Source organism: Tetrao urogallus, assembly GCF_951394365.1.
Source record: "Tetrao urogallus genome assembly, chromosome: 1".
Lineage (NCBI taxonomy): Eukaryota > Metazoa > Chordata > Aves > Galliformes > Phasianidae > Tetrao > Tetrao urogallus.
This window is the reverse complement of record NC_136813.1, coordinates 82,072,851-82,093,931: the sequence shown is the minus strand read 5'-3', so window position 1 is coordinate 82,093,931 and position 21,081 is coordinate 82,072,851. Positions and strand designations below refer to the sequence as shown.

The following is a 21,081-nucleotide window of genomic DNA, read 5'->3' as shown; positions in this document are numbered from 1 at the left end:
GGAGTGTTCACTGGAGGAAGATCTGGCCTGTGGCCAAACCGCTCCAGCTTGGTATGGGAGGCTGGGGGATGATACCATTGTATCCTGCGAAGGCAAGATGCAAGTTGGTGCCTCCCTGCTTCCTCTTATCTGCTGGCAAGGCCAGAATGATAAAGAACAAAGGAGGTTCCTGCTCAGATCCCAGAGCCAGAAGCTGCCACCGCAAGGAGAACTGACTCAACCACCTTGGGTTTGAGCTGTCACTCAAAGGAGAGCTGACTCGACCACTGTGGATTTGAGCTGTCACTCCAAAGATAGCCGACTCAACCACTTTGAAGCGTTGAAAAAGGGCCATCATCACCATGGTCGTGGTCCTCGTTGTCAACAGAACAACTCTGCCTGACGACCCACCGCTACTGAAGATCAAAGACGGAACTACGAACCACGCTGGATCCATGGTGGTGACTATCTCCCTCTTGCTGCCTATAAAGACTCCTTGCTTCTTCTTTTCTATCTTTTCTATCGCCCTCCTTCCCTTCCTCATTACCCTAATTCATAATAGTGTCCGTCCTCCCCTTCCCCATTTCCCCTGATTAAGATTTGTAATAAACTGCTCGGACCAACATTTGAACCGCTGCTTCTTAATCTCACGCTGGGTATATAGATAATAAAAGAACCTCCTCTCCCTCCTATAAATTGGAGCAAGACATTTATTTAATGGTGTAGTCGAAAGCAGGATACTCACCATGAGAGTGTTGTCCTTCCTGATATAGCTTTCTTTGTGTGCACCTCCTGGAGTTGCAGGGAGCGATATTTTTGAAAACTTAGACGTGAGTCCTTCTCCAGGAAGGCCGCTCCGCATTCTGAAACTTTGCTGTTTATGTGTATGCCTCTCGGGGACGTATGAAGTAATTTTGATTACGTGTGTGCCTCCTCGAGAAGACCTCTCTGAATTTTGCGATTTTAGTATCTTGTAACTTAAGTGTGAAATTTGGACCTTTCTGTGTGCTCCCCCAAAGAAAGGGAGGAGTGATTGGAGCATTTTCATTTGTTTAGGTGTGGTGTATCTCCCTGGGAGGAGCGGCGAGGAGTAACTGAGCTTCTGAATACGTGTATCTCCTCCTCCCTTAGTGTTGGTCTTTCATTGTATTGAAAACATGAGCAAAGTGAAGATGTATTATTTGATCTTTTAGAAAAACATGGTGCTCGACCCTCTTTATCAGGTATGGATTGGGCATGACAGAACTGGTATAACTTGCAGAGTGTTTCGGACCGTATTAGTATCCTGCAAAAGAATGCTCGTACTCGAGCTGGAAAAGGAAAGTCGTTTATTTGTGCTATACTCGGAGCTACTTTAAAAGCAGCCGTGGAGTTCCGAGATGAAAAGCATTCGGCAGGAACCCAAACTATACAAGCACTGCAGGAATCGGTTAAAGTAACACAAGAATTGGTGAAAACTCTGCAGAATCAAATAGTGAACCTCGAGGAACAATTAGAAAGAGAGAAACGTAATTCGGCTTCGTTGCAAATGGCTTTTAAGGAACTGCTAACGTGTAAGCATGCCAGCCATACCGTCACCCACAGTTTGCCTCGAGAAAAAACTTTTCCTCAGGTGGAACTACCAGGAATGAAGGAAAGGCTAGATAAATTAGAAACTCCAATAGCCCCATTGCGTCCTTTGATAAAAACTGAATGCACATTCGATAACAGTGAGGATCTAGATCCTCAAATGAATGTTAAAGAAATTCCCTCCTCAGCCACTGAACTAGCGAAATTGAAGAAAGATTTCAGCCGCTCTCCAAAGGAATCCGAGACAGAATATGTATGGAGGGTGAGTCTCACTGGTGGTGACCAGATTCGGCTAACAGAAAAGGAAGCAGAAGGTTACTGGGGACCAGGAGTATTTTTAACTACTGGCAGCAGTCGTGCTCCCTGGTCATTAACGCAAAGGGCTGCCTATTGGGCAGGTGGTCTCAACCCTTTAGAACGGGGAGACCCTCTTGCCATTACTGGAACAACTGATCAGTTAGTAGAGAGTGTTCAAAAGGCTGCTTGTCTCCAAATGATGTACGATAGAAAGCTGCAGCCACACCATGAATTACCTATGATGATGCCTGTTGATCCTGAGAGAATGACTGCTTTAATTAGGGGGCTTCCAGAGTCGTTAAAACCTATAGGTATTCAACTGCAAGGAAAAATAGAGGCTATGTCTCAGGGAGAGAGAAGCCGGCCAGTGTCAGAAGGAACTGTAACCCCCAACCATCTGCAGTCAGGAAACAAAGCATGGACGTGGGGAGAGGTGGCCCAAGAGTTAATTAACTAAGGAAGGAAATATGGGCCAGTGGTTTCTTCCTCCACTACATTTGAGCCAAGGGAAGTAAGACTTGCAGCAGTCAGCCTTGCCCCCAGGCCTCCTAGCTCAAAGCCCAGTGGGACTGGAAGGGTCTCACTGTCAGTAAAAACAGGTAGGCGAAATATTGATCATAAATGTAATTGTCTCTGGATACTGGGCTGGCAAAAGGGTGTTCCACGAGATTTGATGAATGGATTACCCACTGTCAGGTTAGAGAAATTAGTTAACTGGTGGCCAGAACAAAAGCTCCAGAATCTCGAGGAAAGCAAAACCCCAGGTCCTAGGGTCTCTCCCAGGGAACCTGAATGGCTATCCAAGCCATTAGAAAACTGACGTCTTCGCCCCCCCAAGTGAGCGGGGTGGGGGTGGTGAAGGGTGGATGCATAGAAAGCTCACAACAAAGGGAAGCAAGATCCTCGATTTAACACCTTTTGCTAAAGGCCTCACCACTCTTGCCAGTTATCCCTGTGAGTCACGATCCAGTGGCTGATAAGCCAGGGAAACACTCTCACCTCCCTGGCCAGACTGTGTCGATTGACTCAGCTAACCCGAGGCCAGTTCCCCTAACCTTAACAGGATCCCTTAACAAATATCTTTGGAAGGCTAAAGACACCCCGAAAAAGGAATATGAAATCAACACTTGCTGGATTGTTCCCTCATATTTTTTAACCATATTAACAAAGCCCAAAAAGTCGGTGTCTTGTTGTATTTTACAGAAGATCCCCGTGGGACCTTGACAGAACACAAAAAGGCTCATAGCTGATTTTAACCATTTGTGTTTTGTGACAGAAATACTGAAGATTTGATCATGCTAGAACACTGAATGTACCTCTTGATTACATTTTTGGTTGCAATAGTGTTATGTTTTGTGTTGTTATGTGTATGGGTGGTGATTGGTATCAGTCCTTGGATCTGTTAAACTTCACAGTTCAGGTTCAGGGTTTTTACAGGTCATCCTGGCTTACTGGTTCTCCCTGCACAGTGATACCATTTCTTTTGACCCCTTCTTTCACCCCTTTTTACCAAACTGATTATGATTTGCATGTAACTCCTCCACAGTGTTTCCAAATTCCTAACAAACTGGGAAATGAATCAAGGGACCCGTCTAATATCTGTTAGATGTGGTCACAAAACAAATCTATCAGAAAGCCTTTTGCACTGATGCTTTTCAGTGTCACACCAGTCCAGGAGTTCCATCCAAAACATGGTTGCTGGAAAGTGCCTAAGTTTTATAAGAGATGTGTATGTTTCTGGGATTACTCCTCTTTGATGGTTTGTACTGGGGGGGTATCCTGCACACACTATCCTGTGAAAAGTTCTGTGGACCGTAACAATACTTGAACTTGCCAAACTAATATTTATATCTCTCAGCATTTGAATTGCTTGGAAATGCTCAAGTGGAAAGTTCTCCAGACACTAAATCATCTTAGAAAACATTACATGGCAAGTCCACATATAGTCAAATTAGACTAGATACGCTTTTAGTGAATTAACTGAAGTGTAATATTGTATGGCTATTCATAAACACCACAACCTCTACGGAAAAATTCCCATCTGGATCCTGGCTTACACTGGGAGTTCCTGGGTTGGGAAAGCAGCTGACACAAATACCTCTGTTTGTTTCACCTACTTATTATTATTATTGGTTATTGTTAAATGTGTGGTCATTGCCAAATGTATGGTTGTCTCTTTTCACTTTCTACCTTTATTCATCGTGTAACATTGGTGTCACCACTCCTGAGGCATCACCGAGTGGTGTCTCTGGCAAACTGAATGACTCTAATTGTTGTCTAAAGATTGATGATAATGGTAAAGTTGTTAAACCAATTGCCCAGGGTATACGGAAAATAGCCCGTGTTCCTGTCCAAACCTGGAAGGGCCTAGACGCTGATTTCTTTTCCTGGCTTCCAGGTGGCCCATGGGTCAAACGTATCCTATTTTCTCTACTGTGTGTTGTTGCAACTCTTATGTTTGTAGCCTGTATGATTCCATGTTTTATTCAACTTATACAACGTGTTGCATCTTCCATGTATTTTGTAACTACTTCAACTGATGATGGACAAGTCCAACAGATCAGGGCAACATTTGTAACCAAGCCCAAGAAATCTTTTCTAGTAATTGTGTAACGATTAGCTTCCCCTTCTGCCCCTCTTCCTTCCCCCCATGCTTCTTCGCTGTCTTTTTATTTTCTCCCTTTTCTTTTCCTCACCACCGTGGAGGGTCACTTGGGCTTTATTTCAAGCAATCTTTGAGCCACGGGGTAGTGTGAGAATCCTTCTTTGGTTTTTTTTTTGGCTCAAAGCTTGCTTCCTGAGGTTTTTCTTGTGATAAGACTCTGAGTGACTTGTCAAGGAGGCAAGTGATGGGTGCTAACTGTGTGACAATCGATATCGCTTTGGGAACATTTGAAAGCCCCTTCCCCCAGAGCTGCTTGCTCTGTAGAAGAGCGGAGGAGAGTGCTCAGGAGTGTTCACTGGAGGAAGATCTGGCCTGTGGCCAAACCGCTCCAGCTTGGTATGGGAGGCTGGGGGATGATACCATTGTATCCTGCGAAGGCAAGATGCAAGTTGGTGCCTCCCTGCTTCCTCTTATCTGCTGGCAAGGCCAGAAAGATAAAGAACAAAGGAGGTTCCTGCTCAGATCCCAGAGCCAGAAGCTGCCACCGCAAGGAGAACTGACTCAACCACCTTGGGTTTGAGCTGTCACTCAAAGGAGAGCTGACTCGACCACTTTGGATTTGAGCTGTCACTCCAAAGATAGCCGACTCAACCACTTTGAAGTGTTGAAAAAGGGCCATCATCACCATGGTCGTGGTCGTCCTTCGTCGTCAATAGAACAACAATGCCTGACAACCCTCCGCTACTGAGGATCAAAGACGGAACTACGAACCACGCTGGATCCATGGTGGTGACTATCTCCCTCTTGCTGCCTATAAAGACTCCTTGCTTCTTCTTTCCTATCTTTTCTATCGCCCTCCTTCCCCTCCCCATTACCCTAATTCATAATAGCGTCCGTCCTCCCCTTCCCCATTTCCCCTGATTAAGATTTGTAATAAACTGGTCGGACCAACATTTGAACCGTTGTTTCTTACTCTCACACCGGGTATATAGATTACAAAAGAACCTCCTCTCCCTCCTATAAATTGGAGCGAGATAGGAGGGTGTCAGGTATCTCTGGAAGGTAACCTCATCAATCTTGAATGTCATTACATCTCTCAGTGAGGTGGCAAGAGAAGTGTGGGGGGAAAAGTGGCCACGGAGGTACATGCTAGAGCCATGTGATATTGCATGTCTTTAATTAGCTGTTGTCATTACGATGCTGATGAATTAGATAGCCACTCCGTTTTATCAACAGCTCCTGTGTGTGCTGTACTCTGTAGTGGAGGCTTTCTGCTTTTGGGAGCCTCCTGCCCAGAAACAGACTTTGTGAACTTAGAGGATTTTCATCTGCAGACTTCCAAACAGACAGCTGGGCTTTCCCAGCCCGTTACTGTGAAATGCAGTATCCTTGGTGCAAATCCGGTGGTTTAATGTAGCACTTTTCTGTTGCAGTGCCAAGGGAAACAAATTTTCATGAAAACATTCCCAGTCAGTTTGGTGAAAGAACATTTTATTTTGCATCCCAGCCCTCTGGTAGTATATATTGCTGTCAACTGTTACATTTCACTTGGGAAGCTGCCCTTTCAAACTGAGGGCTAGCAAAACGTCAGACTTCTCCAACAAAGAGGGAAGCAGTGCCATGCACTTAAAACATGTTAGAAAAAGGATTTGATCCTAAGTATTTGGAAAAAAAACAAAACCAAAAACCCACAGCATTTTTACTACATAAAGGAAAAAATTCACCCATTATGTATTGCTGTACAATCAGATACTGTATCTGAATTTGGAAGCTAAGGAAACAAGAAGTGTTTTTCTTCCTATTACGTGTGATTTTAGCAAATTCACTATGGAGAATCACTGAGTCATAGAATGATAGAATCGCTCAGGTTGGAAAAGACCTTAAAGATCATCGAGTCCAACCACAACCTGACCATACTGCCCGAACTCCAACAACCCTCTGCTAAATGGTGTCCCTGAGCACCACATCCAAATGGTTTGTGAACACGTCCAGGGATGCTGACTCAACCACCTCCCTGGGGAGCCTATTCCAGTGCTCAACACCATTTATGCAGAGCAATGTTTCCTGATATCCAACCCTGGCACAACTTGAGGCCATTTCCCTTCGTCCTGTCACCTGTCAAAATGAAGATCGCATTTGATGCTATACTTCTAGAATTTTATAATAAGCCTCAGTCAAGAGAAGTAAGCAGACATTCGAATGTTTCCATAGTTGCAGTTTTGTTGCACTGTGTCTTGTTTGTCAGCAATAATGCAGTACATAAGGACAAATTCCAGTTTGACTGGAGAAATGAATGTTTTGTACTGCTTTCTGAAGTGGTATATATAGAATCTCAATTAAACAGGCACTGTAAAGATAAATTTCATTCCATGATTTCATATAGTATAGTTCCCATTACTGCTACGTGTTATTGCTTTCCTCTGAGTAATCATACCTATGCTGATTGTTAAATGCAAGATGGAAAACACGTCAATAGCTAGTGATTTGTTTGCAACTGAAGAGTGATCTAAAATCACGACATTTGTTCCTGAGTTGGATTCTTTCCCAATACGAGGTATTCCTGAGAGCATTTGTATTGAATGTTTAAGACAATATAAAACATACTGGAATTCATCTGAGAACTATCTTCATAAATTCATACCACAGCTGCAGTTGCCTCATGGTTTCCATTTCAGTCACACAAATCACGACTTTTGGAAAATCACTTCAAGGTTGTGACTGATATCAATTTAATATTCACATGTTTCAGGGAAAAAAAAAAAAAGTGTGTGTGTTACGGGGCACTTCTGAAGTTATTGTAATGTAAGACATGAAAAATGTTTCCACTATTCACCCTAGATTCACTTTGTGCCACACAATGAATATAAACAAACGGATCTGTTTATTCTAAGCTGCCTTCAGGCTTTACATGAACAGGTACCAGCACAGAAAACAGGCACCATCACAGGATCCCAGGACCCAGCCCAGGGCATGTCATGCTCTGTGAGGTGACGCTCCTTGCTGTGATGTCACAGTTGTGGCTTTCACCCCTGTGGCAGCGGTGGGAGCGGTGGCTCAGTCCGCTTGTGGGACGCGCAGGAAGTGAACCCAGAGAGAGCGTTGTGTCTGTCTGGAGGCATCCTGCTGTGATGGAGCGGCTGAGAGCCCTTCGAGGTGAGGTCCCTCCACCTCTCTGGACACCGTGGCGCTGCCCGAGCACGTGTGTGCCTCCAGTGTCTCTTTAGGACGTGCCAGCAGCACTGTCCTTGCTCTGCTGAGTGCAGCCGCCCACTGTGCTTTCCCCAGTACCCCAGCAAGGGGAAGGCTCTCTCCCCTCTCCCCACCAACCACGCTTGTGCCAGCGCAGCCCACCCCGCGCTGTGGGGCTGGAGGAGCGTTCCTCCCAGAGCTGGCTGCGTGCTCGGCCCTGGCTCCAAGCAACACCGGCGGCAGCTGCTCTGCTCTTTCCTTCCAGGTCTCTTTGCCTGTGTGGGCAGCATGCCCAGACGCACACGTCGCGGGGAGAGAGGCAGGGTGGAAAGCCCTGTCCCCACCTGTGCCGTGACTTTACTGCTGCAGCGCCTGCAAGACCAGGAGGTGAGCTGGGGACGTCCAACCATCGGTCCTTGCCCCGGTTCTTGTCCCGTGGGTGCCAGGCCCCGGCAGCACATCGGCATAGCAATGGGCGGCAGCGGGCGGCTCCCCGGGAACAAGGGCAAAGCCAAACGTGACCTATCCCTGTCCCCAGGGTGACCGAGAGCAGGCGTACTGCGAGCTGGAGCACGTCCTGGGGGAAGAGGACAGCCGCCCGCCGTGCGGAGTGGTGAACCGGCTGCTGGCTGAGGTGTCCCAGGACCTGACAGCAGCCCAGGTGAGGGGTCACTCCCGAAGGCAAAGGGAGCTGCCTGCCCGTGCTGGTGTTCTGCTGGCAGACGGCGCTGGCTTGGCCCTTGCAAGGGAAGGCCTTGGGCAGCCTCCTGTGCCGTGTGTCACCAGTGACTCTTTTCCAGGGCGTGACGGACAGCGTGAGAGTGGCTGCCAGCAATGTCCTGGTGGCTCTGGCCCGGACTCACTTCTCCATGGTGATGGCCGAGCTCCAGGGCCACCTGAAGGCCACACGGGAGATGTGCAAGGAGTTTGTGCTCGTCACCCTGAGCAAACTCTTCAGCATCTATGGTAGAGTGCCCTCAGCCTCCTGACACCTACAGCAACTAGGGAGAGGGGTCTCTCCCCTTGCGCATGATCTGCATAGAGCTGGGGGGTGCAGGGCTCTGCAGCCTCACCTCCCTCCCTGCTGAGGCTCTGACCGTGCCCTTCTCCTTCCTCTCTGCAGCTCCACAGTGCATCTCTTTTGTGTGGCTGACGCTGGCCGGCCTGTGCAGTGTGGTGGGCCGGGTGAGGAGCGGCCGGACCCTGCGCACTGCTTGTGCTGGTGAGTGCCGGCCCCAGGGCAGGGGGGCTGGGCACAGCCCTTGCACCTCACCCTGCTGCAGCCTCTCACAGGCTGCCTTTTCTCTTCTTTTGTGTTGTTGCGTTGTTGTTGTTGTTTTCTATAATTAATTACTCGTTTATTTGTTTGTTTGTTTGTTTGTTTTCAGTTGTGAAACAATGGATGGATGGCGTCAAGATTCACTTGTCCTCTGGAAAGCACAGCCCCTGGCCTGCCACAGAGAAAGAACAAATGTATGAGAATCTTCCTGAGCTCTTCTTCTTTGTGGTCAGCAACTGGCAGGACTGCAAGGAGGAAGAGGTGAGCACTGCTGCATTCCCAGCCTGGGATGGCAGCTGGGGCATCCATGTTGGCAGCTCTGTCTGTGCCCAGCAGGCTGAGAGCACAGGGGTGTCGAGAGGGTGTGGGCTGGCTCTGCAAAGGGCCCCACACTGGCTCTGTGCTTGGGGCTGGATCTCCCTGCCAGGGAGCAGTCACAAGTCACAGCACTGTGGCAGGGAGAGCCGGGGATGAGGGTACGGGGAAAACCTGCCTGCCCAGGGAGAGCGAGCCCATGTGCTGCTGGGCACAGGGCTGTGGGGAAGGGGAATGGAAAAAGAAAGCCCTCTCTGTAGGAAGGGCAGACCTTCAGTCTTTGATGCTGGGCCTCTGCCATCCCTCTCCAGGACAGACAGGCCGTTCTCGGGGCTGTGACTGCCATGATGACTGTCCTCCTGCAAGAGGAGCTGCCCCGACAGCACGTCTGGGAGCGGCTCCTCTGGCTCGTGCACCCGTGTCAGGAGATGCAAGACACCTGCAGGGTGGCCAAGGTAAGATGTTGCACAGGGCTTGCTGTGGACGTGGGGCCCGTGCAAGTGCCACAAGGGGTCAGGGGGCTGCAGGGAGGAGGTGGGCAGTCCTTGGAGAAAGAAGGAACAGGTGCTCAAGGGAAGTCTGAGGCTTGCTGAGCTCTTCAGTCAAGGAAGGAATAACCTGGACACGAGCCAGGAGGAAGCCAAGAGTCACTGGTGCCCATCTCCTGGGGATGGGAGGCTTCACCACCACCATGGGGGCTCCTGAATCTGATGGGCGAGAAGAGGGCTGTGGGTGGGAAATGCCTGCAAATGATGCCCAAGCCCCAAGGCTCAGCTAAGAGCAGAGAGCCTCTCTTGGTGCTGCTGGGGGGGACGGACAAACAAGAACGCTTGTGTGGGAGCTTCTCCCACTGGGAGACAGTTCCTCTGCTCTGCTCCCAAGTGGCCGGATGTGGCTTCAGCCCCTTCTTCCTCTGCTGGTCTCTTGCAGAGCCTTCATATGTTCCTGGAGGCCTTGCCGGGAGTTCAGTCTGTCATCCCTAAGGACAAGTTTCTGGCCGTCACCAGTGCCGTGTTCTATCAGGTAAGGGGTGCCTATCCTGGTGTGCACAGCAGTTTCCCTCTTGGCTAAGCCTCAGGAGGACTGCAAAGCTCTGAGCCTCTGATGGCTGCTCAGCCTTAGCTCCTGCATGGACTTTGTTCCCACAGCTCTCTGATGACGCCAAGCAGCACAGCGAGGCTGACAGAGCAGAGCTGACCCGCTGCATCCTGCTGCAGGGTAAGGAGAGGAGCTCTGGCGATGCTTGCCAGTGCTCTGGCCAATACATCTCTCTCTCACCTCACAAATGGGCACAAATTGCTCACTAACACAGCATGGCATTTCCTTCCTGCAGCCCGAATCTGCCCAGAGGAAACGGTCCTGTTTCTGCAGTCGCAGCTGGGCCATGAGTGGGAGGCTGGATGCGTGGCAGCCCTGGGTCTGCTCGGCGCTCTGGCTCGCTCTGATGGTCAGTACCACGGGTCGGGACTTCCAGGGATCCCTTTTGCCATCTGAGCTGTGCCTCCACGCATGCTTCTGTGTATCTCTTGCAGAGCCCGCGATGACAGAGAAGCTGCCGCAGATTACAGAGGCTGTGCAGCGTGTGTGCAGTGACCCCAGGACCCGGGTGAGCTGTTTGGGGAAAGGAAAGCGCTGTCAGGGGGGTGATGCTGCTGCCAATACGGCAGGGCTGGGGTGACCAGGGATGTGCTGGGGCATCGACCACATGGTCACGATGGCTCCTGTCAGGAGAGCAGGCAGAGTGGAGCGGTCGGGTCCCTGTGCTGTGCATGGAAAGTGCACAGCCTGGTGCTAAGGCCTGGCCCTCACCTCTTCTCCTCTGCTTTTGTCATCTCTGCTCATGCCCAAATGCACCTGATGAGCAGGTGGCTTCCCTTGGCCTTCTGAGCAAGGAAATCACACCCACAATTGACCCCTGGCAGGTGAGGAGGGCCGTGCTGCACTTCACTGAGGATCTGCTCAGCGCTAACGCCTGGAGCTGCTCAGCCTGGGATGTGGTGGGGCACATCTTCAGGGAGTTCAGCCGCACCACGGGAAGAAGGGTAAGGACAGTGGGCAGCATCTTCCTTTGGAGGACCTGTGCAGCTCATAGGCTGGCAAAAAAGCACCGGTGGGGCCACTCCTGAGCCTCCTGAGAGGCTCCTGAGAACTGAGAGTAACCAGTGTTTCAACACCACTGTTGTGCAGGCAGCTGAAGACCTTTCCACCCAGGAAGCCCAGGAAGAGGAAGCTCTCCAAGAGCTGTGCATCAACATCCTGGGGTCACTGGATGTCTCTGCAAGAGGGATCTCCAAAGTAAGTCACACTCTGCCCTGCTGCCACTCCTTGCCTTTGCACCACGTGTTCCTCGTCCCCTTCCAACACCTCAGGTCTGTCCTCCAGCGTGCTCTGAAGGACACAAGACTCAGAAATTCAGAGTCCTCTTTATCTCTGAGCGGAGGCAGGAATGCTGACATGCTCAACCGCCTCGTTCCCTACAGCTCCTGTGGCCAAGGCTGCTGCTGTACGTGGTGCCAGCCCAGTACACCGGCATGCTGATCCCGGTCTCCCGCTGCGTCCAAGCCCTGGCCAAGAGAGGGGAGCTGACGGTGCGGGACATGGAAGATCTGGATCCCCACTTCCTCAGCTCCATGTTTCAAGGTAGGAGCAGAAGCTCCCCCGTGAGCTCTGCTGACCCATGTTAGCACCCAGAAGGGAGAGCAGAGGTGCGCGTGGCAGGGCACAGAGTGTCTTGGAGTCTTACTCAGCACTTCTTTCTCCTCGCAGGCCCACTGCTGACTCCCCAGACACTGCTGGCACGTCTGCTGGTAAGTAGATGCTCCTGAGGCCGGTGCCACAAGCCCCGAGGAGGAAGCAGCATGGCCGAGCGTGCCAGCACCTGCCTCACTCCTGGGGATGCCGTTCCCTTCCTAGCTTGCAATGTCATGGGCCAAGCGGCTGGCTGCTCCTTGCCCATCAGGGCAGAGCCAAGCTGCTTTCCTCTTGGGGGAAGCCGCTTCTCTTGCAGCACAAGTGACCCTGTTTCTCCTTGCTCTCACTCAGGTGGTGGCAGGGAGCCCTTCTGCAGGCAGCGAACTCCAAGCCGCTGCCTTGCTGCTCCTGCAAAACCTCCACAGCAAGATCCACAGAGCTGTGGGGGCCAAGTGGGCTGCTGAGATCCCCCTGCTGCTGCAGCGCCTTGAAGGTAAAATGCTGGTGGGGAGGGAGAGGTAGAGTGGGCGAGTGCCCAAGCCAAGCCCGGTTGGGTGCAGCTCTTCTTTTGTGGCTTGATTCCAAGCAGCGCTCTTTTGCTTCTTGTTGCTGTGCAGGGAAAGATGAGAGCTTCCCGAACTCTGAAGAGTGGGAGCACCGTCTGCTAAAGGTACAGCACTGTGGAGAGACATGGTGCAGAGAAATGCTTGCCTGCCTGCCACAAGGAGCCCCGCTCCCATACGAGCCACCACGGGACAGGAACAGCCTCTCAAAAGCTGCTGTGGAGCAGCTGCTCGCCTTTGCAGCGCTGCCTCTTCCTCTTTGTCCCAAGCCCAAGGGGGGGTCTTAGGAGAGGAGCAGTAGGTGGCTTTAATGGAGGGAATGCTGGGGGGAGCTGGGAGAGGGGCTGTTCTTCCAGGCAGCTCTGCCCAGAAGGCTGCAGTGACTTGGGAACGCGGGAAGAGGCAAAGGGCAAGGGAACATTGGCTTCTCCTGTTCTCCAACAGTTCCTGAGGGCATCGCTGGACGTCGTGGAGGACGAGGCCTGGACCAAGGCCCTGAGCTGCGAGCTGAGCCGGCGGCTGAGCAGCTCTGCCAGCAGCTCTGCAGAAAAGGTGAGTTCCCCGCGGCTCTACTCAGCAGTGCCCAACTGGGGCTGGGGCTGAGGCTGGTGCTCTGCCCCCACGGGCTGCTCATGCTGCTTCCACGGCCTGTGCCCTCACAGGGCGGTTCCCTGCAAACTGCCTGGGGCTGGCTACAGCTCTGCTCCACAGCTGCTCTCAGCGACTCCCAGGGAGTGTGGGTCCTTCCCATCTAGCCCTCTCCCGTAAGGTCAGGCTGCTGCCACATCCCAGCTTACTCCTTCCCTTCCCACGCAGACCTTCCTCTACAAGGCTCTGGGTGCCGTTCTGGGAGCTTGTAAGGAAGTCCTCCATGTCCAGGAGAAGCTGCTGCAGCACCTGGAGGAATCCAATGCAGAGGAGCCATCTGAGGCCCAGGTGAGCTCTCCTCTCCACCAACTCTGTGAGCATCCTCGCTCTGTCCCTGGGGCAGAGGGCTTCTCAGAGGGCCGTGCCAGCAGGTTCAGGCCTGCGCCAACTGCCCCTCGTTCTTTTGTGCAGGGAATGATCTCTCTTGTCAGCCTTGCTGCTGACAGCAACTTCCACACAGTCCTGGACACACTCACCATGTTTGCGTCCAGGCTGTGCAAAGGCCGCAATGGGAGGATTTCCAGGCGCAAGAAGGTAAAGTGCTACGTGTTTCCATCTTGGCATTCTTCTGCCTTATTTTCACAGCAGCTCCTGCCCTGGGAGCCCAGGTGCACCGCAGGGCACTGGGGGCTGCTGAGCGAGTGTCTCAAGGCATTTCTGCTCACACAGGCGGAGCTGGACAGCGCGAGAGCTCAGGCTACACGCAGCGCTCTCATCCTCGCCCATGGCAGCTTGGCACTGCGAGCCTCCAAGGAGCAGCTGCTCGCCCGCCTGGAGGGAGACATTGTGGGCAACATCCTGCTGCTGTACAGCTGCAGCTGCCAGGTGAGAGCTCAAAGTCTGCCAGGGTGTCAGAGCGCCCAGCTGCAGCCCCTCCACGTGGGGGGATGATGAGATGGGCCTTCTCTTTCCAAAGGTCCCTTGGGGAACGGTTTGTGCCCAGATGAAGATCCAAGCCCTTCCCTTAGCGTTGCCCCATGTGTCCCCTTGACAGCCCCTGGCCCTTCCCGCAGTTCAAAGAATGTTCTTCTCTCTTGGCCTCAGGACTTGCAGAACAAGCTCGCGCTGGTGCAGAGCATCACTGATTTCAGCTCTGCTCTCCATGCCGTGGGTGGCTCCGCCTTCTTTAACCCCTCCTTGAAGAGCAAGCTGCTGGAGATCCTGATGGTGAGTGCCTAGAGACAGGGCACTCTGCAGAGGAGTTCCGGGCTGTGCCACGAGGCTCCCAACCCTGGAGCCATGCAGGTCTCCCCCAGCCACACATCTCCAGCTGGTGGGGACCTTGGGTGTTGGCAGCAGCAGCAGGCAGCGGGCTGGGTCCACCAGCTGTGGAGCTGCTGCATCCTGCAGTGCTTGCATGGGAAATGTGGGAACGATGGGGCTGGTGTGTGGCAGTTGTTTCTGTCTGTGGGCCAGGCAGAAGAGCTCTCTCTTGGCCCTTGCCCACTTTGACAATGTTTCTCTGGTACTTGCAGGACTTGCTGAAGAAGTATTACCTGGGCACCCCTGTCTCCCCAGTGCCCCTCAAGGTGGTTCTGGCCCTGGAGCAGTTGAGGTAAGGGTGGGAGCCTCTAGGCTTGCAAGGCAGATGGTGGTCCCCCTTTAGGGTAGCTTCCGAAGGCCTGGAGGGGGGAGGGGGTAAGGAGCTGCATCTACAGGAGAGACGGCTGGGCTGTTGTGGCCAGTGAAGCTGAGATTCTGGGCAGGGAGAAAGGCCTGGTACTGCTGTCCCCAGGCGAGGAAGAGAAGGCAGACCTGGGGCCTTCTTCCCTTCAGAGCGGGAGGTGGTTCACTGCTGCCAGGGAGGAGGCGGGCGCTGCTCCAGCAGCACGGGCTGGGGGTTTTGGCTTTGCAGCTGTTGATTGGGAGAATCTCAGACATTTTCTGCACCAGTCTGGAGAGCAGTGGTAAAGGCCCTTTCTTCTTTCTCTTCCTTTTGTTCCTCCTGTCAGCAAGCTGAAGCCCTCTTTAGGAAGCAAGGATGCACGTGAAATGTTGGCTCTGTGCTGCAAGAACATTGTGTCACACCCTTCAGCAGAGATGATGCTGAAGATCACGAAGTCACGGCAAGCAGCACAGTACCTGCAGGTAACCTGCCGTAACTTTCCCGGCCACCTCTGCGTCACAGCCCTACCTCAGCACACACGGCCTATGCTCCAGCAGCAGCCGTGATGCCACACCTCAATCCCCTCTCCTGCTTTCAGCTTCTGCAGACATCGTTGAAAGCTCTGGGCGGCTCATGGTGGTCCTGCTTGAGACAGAGACCACCCGGGGATTCTTCCAGAACATAGTCCAGGTGAGTACGTGTGGGGCAAGGGAGGAAGCATGGTGCCCGTTGATAGCAGGGACAGAGATCTGGGGACTGAGAGTATGATCGAAGGGGGAGAAATCTCCTGCTAACAGGCCAGCTCACTGCGAGCTGAGAAATGGGCTCTGCAGGGGAAAAGGCAGGAGCCAGCCGCTGGTAGGGCACAGCCGAGGAAAAGCTCCTGGATTAGGAGGCAGCAGTATCTGCAGAAAATGGGAGCAGCAGTGTCAGCGCACAGTGAGGCGGGGGTCCACGTGGAGCCACAGGGCAGGACCTGAGGGAAACTGTTGGGAAAAGAGGGACAGGGAGAGGGGTGGCAGGAAGGAAAAAATGTCCATGGTGAGACATGCTCTGCTTCAGGTCCTGCAGAGATCACTGACCTCAAACAACATGTGGGAGCGTAACAGGGCCCTGCAGACCTGCTCCCAGCTGCTGGCTGCTTGTGAAGGGCTTCCGGTGAGTAAAGAGCCCCACTGCATGCTCCCTGCTCCCTCCCCAGTGCCCCTGAGCTGGAAGGGGAGCTCTACCCAGCTGTGCATGCTGGCATGGGGAAGGCACGGGCAGGAGAAGCTAGGGAGAGCTGGGGCTGCCTACAGCTTTGTTCCTGCCTCTCATCCCTGCAGACAGGAGATGCCTGTGAGTCCTTTGGCTCCTTGGTGGGATTGCTGGCTCCGCTGACGTGTGACCCCATGCCCACATCCCGCCAGTTGGCCGCCACCTGCCTGAGCTCCCTTCTGCGAATCCAAGGTGAGTAGAGCGGGATGCACCAGCCCTGTGCTCTCCTCCGCAGCGCTACCAGAGCCCCACGGGCTGGGCCCTGCTTACAGGAGGGAGAGGCACTGTGCACAGCTCTCTTCTTGTCCCCACCCTGTCCTCAGTCTCTCCCCCATGGAAAGCAGTTCCGTTTCCAGAAGCATGACTTCCCTTTTCCCCCGTGCTCTTTCCAGCCAAGGCGGCCAACAGAGTCATCGAGACAGGAGACACTGGGAGCCTGTGTGAGGGGCTGAATGACTGCAGCACCGCTGCTCAGCTCCAGACCTCATCCAAACTGGCAAGGGTAAGTGGACCCAAAAAGGGGTGGTGGCATCTCAGTGCATAGGCTTCTGCACGACCCTAGGCTGTCCCCAGCCTTTCATACCATTTCCAAAATGAGCTGTCACCCTGAGACCTCTTTTCTCAGCAAGTAGCAGGAGGCTCTGAGCTATGTCTGCCCTTCAGGCCCCCCATGGAAGGAGCTGATTCCATGGTGTGTCTGTGTGTGTGTGTGACTGTGGCTGCTGGGAGGTAGGCTTTGCATGGAAGCAAACAGCATGGGTGGAGCAGCTGGGAGAAGGCTCAACCGCCTTCCGTATAAATAGCAGGGTAGGAGAGCAGGAGCCTTGTGATTGCCCCTGAATGAGCGGCAAGCTGCTGAGCTAAGAACGCCCTCAAGACTGCTTTCTGTTTTGAAGAGCTGCCGCAGAGCAGTGATGAGATCTCTCCTGCTTCTCTTTTCTCTGCAGATGGTGTGCAGCAACTTCCCCCTGGAACGCACCGTTGACTTCCTGATGGCCATCAAGGAGACCTTGCGGAAAGGCAGGGGAATGCGCGTGCGTGCAGCTGGGAAGTGGAAGATCACCTTTCTGCAGATGTACGGGAAGGACATCTGTCGGGACGTAAGAGACTTTCTTCCAGCTCTCTTGGACTTTCGCTGGCTGTTGCACTACGCCTTGTGCCGTTTGCCTCTTGTGCTAAAGAAGCACAGCCTGAGGGCAGAGCCAGGGCTTGGACAGGGTGGCTGGCGTGCAATTTAGGCTTGGGCCTTGGCAGCATGTCAAGGGAGCAGGCACTGCTCATGTGCTGAATGTCCATCCTTAGGCCCTGCAGAGTGCAGGATGCAGCAAGTCATTCTTTCTGCCCTTCTTCTTTCAGGTGCTACCAATCCTCCACATCCTGCGCAGCTGCACATCATCCGCGCAGCAGAGCACGTTCATGCCCTTCCTGTGCCAGGCGGTGGTCATCCGCTGCCACAAAGAGGTCATGATTGACAACTTCTCCCGGCTGCTTGGGCCCACAGACAGGTATCAGCACTCCTGCCTTTGCTGTTGGTGCAGCCCCAGTTGTAGCTTGCCTCTGTCAGAGGAAGTAAGGAGGAATGCTTCCCGGGAGGAAACACAACAATTTCCTAGTCACAACTTGTGATTCTCCTTTTTCTAGCGAGATGTGGAGGAGAATAAGAGAGTTTTGTCTGCAACGGTGGAGCCGATAGAAGAGCAAAGCGAAAAGACAAAAGGAAGAGAAGAGATAAAGAGCTTAAAAATTGTATTATTTATTAAAAATACATAAATAAATTAATTAATAAATAAATAGTACTCTTTTTTTTTTTAAACCAAGTCTTCATTTTAATAGCTGCTGTCTCTTCTCCATACCAGTTACAGAATCACAGAGTCACCAAATGTCAGGGATTGGAAGAAACCTCAAAAGCTCATCTAATCTAATCCCCCTGCTGGGAACACCTAGGTTAGGTCACACAGGAATGCGTCCAGGCAGGTTTTGAATGTCTCCAGAGAGGGAGACCCCACCACCTCTCTGGCAGCCCGTTCCAGTATTCTGTGAACCTCACCATGAAGAAGTTTTTTTCTAGCATTAATGTGGAACCTCTTCTGTTCCAGCTTGTACCCATTGCCCTTATCCTGTCACTGGATGTCACTGAGAAAAGCCTGGCTCCATCCTCCTGACAGACATCCTTTACATATTTAGAAGCGTTCAGTAGGTCACCTCTCAGTCTCCTCCAAGCCAAAGCTCCCTCAGACTTTCCTCGTAAGGGAAATGCTCTGGTCCCTTCCTCGTCTTTGTGGCTCTGTGCTGGACTCTTTCAAGCAGTTCCCTGTCCTTCCTGAACGGAGGGGCCCAGAACTGGACACAATACTCCACATGCGGTCTCACCAGGGCACAGTAGAGAAGCAGGAGAACCTCTTTTGACCTACTAACCATGCCCCTTCTAGTAGGTCCCAGGGTGCCATTGGCCTTCTTGGCCACAAGGGCACAGCGCTGGCTCACGGTCATCCTGCTGTCCACCAGGACCCACGGGTCCCTTTCCCCTACGCTGCTCTCCAACAGGTCAGTCCCCAACCTATACTGGTACCTGGCATTGCTCTTGCCTAGACACAAGTCTCTAGCTTGCCCGTGTTGCATTTCATTCCATTTTCCCCCCACCCAACTCAACATCCACCCAAGCCCGGGAAGTAAAATAATCAATCAGAAAAGGACGTTGAGCAGTGAATGTGAAGAATAGAAGGGTGAAATATTCTTTGCAGGCGCCTACCCAGTGGGTCCTGGCTGCAGCATGTTGTAACACACGGCAGACCTGTCACCATTACAATTCATTGATTTCCTGAGATGTGTGAGTCGAGCTTGCCATCCTCCAGGTTTGACACATAATGGCTTGATTCCTCAGTGCTGGTAGGCGTAGACTTCTGTGTTAAGTTGGCTGTCTAATTCCTTCAGACAGTCCCAGGGTATTTCTCATATTCATTGAAGACATCAGAACTAAATCTTCAAGCGACTGCAAAAAAACAAGGCCAAACAATGTTAAAGGCTGAATTTCAGGCTGTGAGCTACTAAGACAGCTGGTCTCCTGTGGACTGGTGGAGCTTGCAAATCAGAAGACAAAGCAAACAGTGCTATGAGGTTGCATGACCTGAGGATCACACATAGTATTTCCTCCTGAGAAAACCTGTTCACATGCTTACTGCTACATCCTGCCTAAGCCAGGCCTCAGCTTTGTAGTCAAAACAACGAGAGTAATAAAAGGCTAAGATAAGGAATAAACTAAGAACTGAAGTGCAGGTATAGATCTTGAGACCTGAGGGAGACCAGATACTGCATGAAATGCCCTGAGGTCTTCGCTGCTGGGAACAGTGGTTTCAAGTGGAAGTTGTTCAGCTATGAGAGTAATAGGCAGGATTTGAAAAGCAAAGAGGACCTGATATGAGCTAGGAATAATGATGACAGCATTTTGTGACTTGTATGTTTATGAAATGGTAACAGTGCACTTTTATTTTTTTACAGTTTTGTCTGTTACATTTGTAACAGTAACATACAGAAAATTAGAAACACTTAGTAGGGTGAGTAATGTGTTTTATATATCTGGGTTGTGAAAGATGAGAGGGATAAATACAGAAGAGGTCCTGTTTTTGAACACTGGCCTTTCAGAACAGACCACCAAAGGACACTTACCAGCCTTGCTGTATGTCATCTTTCATCTGTCATATCACAGAATCACAGAATCGTAGGGGTTGGAAGGGACCTCCAGAGATCATCGAGTCCAACCCCCCTGCCAAAGCAGGTTCCCTACAGCAGGTCGCACAGGTAGGCATCCAGGCAGGTCTTGAACATCTCCAGAGAAGGAGACTCCACCACCTCCCTGGGCAGCCTGTTCCAGTGCTCCGTCACCTCACTGTAAAGAAGTTCTTGCGCATGTTTGTGCGGAACTTCCTATGCTGCAGTTTCCGGCCGTTTCCCCTTGTCCTGTCTCCACTCACCACTGAAAAGAGTCCGGCCTCGCCATTCTGCCCCCCACACCTTAGATACTTATGGACCTGGATCAGGTCCCCTCTCAGTCGTCTTTTCTCAAGGCTGAACAGACCCACTTCACTCAGCCTTTCTTCATAGGGGAGATGCTCCAGGCCCTTCACCATCTTCGTGGCCCTCCGCTGGACTCTTTCCAAGAGATCCCTGTCTGTTTTGTACTGGGGAGCCCAGAACTGGACGCAGTACTCCAGATGAGGCCTCACCAGGGCAGAGTAGAGGGGGAGGATCACCTCCCTCGACCTGCTGGCCACGCTCTTTTTAATGCACCCCAGTAAGCCATTGGCCCTCTTGGCCACAAGGGCACACTGCTGGCTCATGGCCAACCTGTCGTCCACCAGGACACCCAGGTCCCTCTCCGCAGAGCTCCCCTCCAGCAGCTCATCCCCTGACCTGTACTGGTGCATGCAATTATTCCTCCCCAGATGCAAGACTCTACACTTGCTTTTGTTAAACCTCTGGTTTCCTACTGCCCAGCTCTCCAGCCTGTCCAGGTCTCGCTGAATGGCAGCACGGCCTTCAGGCGTGTCAGCCAATCCTCCCAACTTCGTATCATCAGCAAACTTGCTGAAGGTGGCCACTATCCCCTCATCAAGGTCACTGATGAAGATGTTGAACAAGACCGGACCCAGCACCAACCCCTGAGGAACACCGCTGGTTACAGGCCTCCAACCGGACTCTGCACCACCAACAATGACCCTCTGTGCTCTGCCAGTCAGCCAGTTCTCAACCCACCTCATTGTCCACTCATCTATCCCACACTTCCTCAGCTTTGTTATAAGGATGTTGTGGGGGACAGTATCAAATGCCTTGCCGAAATCAAGGTAGACTACATCCACTGCTCTCCCCCCATCCACCCAGCCAGAGACAACATCATAGAAGGCTACCAGGTTGGTCAAGCACGACCTCCCCCTGGTGAACCCGTGCTGACTACTCCTGATAACCTCCTTTTCTCCTTTCTCCAGTTGTCTGGAGATGACATCCAGCACAAGCTGTTCCATCACCTTTCCAGGGACAGAGGTGAGGCTGACTGGCCTATAATTGCCTGGGTCTTCCTTCCTGCCTTTTT

At 52.2% G+C, this 21,081-nt stretch overlaps 1 protein-coding gene across 1 annotated transcript; it reads left to right on the top strand.

Moving 5' to 3' along the window:
• Nucleotides 1-1,178: 1,178 nt before the first annotated feature.
• Nucleotides 1,179-17,691, top strand: LOC306957826 (maestro heat-like repeat-containing protein family member 2B; the record flags this gene model as incomplete). The annotated part of the gene is given in 35 exon segments (XM_079549161.1): nucleotides 1,179-1,202; nucleotides 4,129-4,141; nucleotides 7,465-7,511; nucleotides 7,513-7,603; nucleotides 7,905-8,026; nucleotides 8,178-8,300; nucleotides 8,440-8,605; nucleotides 8,763-8,861; nucleotides 9,028-9,179; nucleotides 9,545-9,688; nucleotides 10,164-10,256; nucleotides 10,382-10,451; nucleotides 10,567-10,680; nucleotides 10,766-10,839; nucleotides 11,156-11,275; nucleotides 11,421-11,528; nucleotides 11,714-11,873; nucleotides 12,000-12,040; nucleotides 12,276-12,417; nucleotides 12,542-12,594; nucleotides 12,932-13,039; nucleotides 13,304-13,423; nucleotides 13,547-13,669; nucleotides 13,805-13,960; nucleotides 14,180-14,302; nucleotides 14,611-14,690; nucleotides 15,088-15,223; nucleotides 15,340-15,364; nucleotides 15,367-15,431; nucleotides 15,804-15,899; nucleotides 16,067-16,190; nucleotides 16,391-16,500; nucleotides 16,946-17,098; nucleotides 17,355-17,503; nucleotides 17,640-17,691. Coding segments are annotated over 35 exon segments (3,576 nt in total).
• Between the last annotated feature and the right edge of the window lie 3,390 nt (nucleotides 17,692-21,081).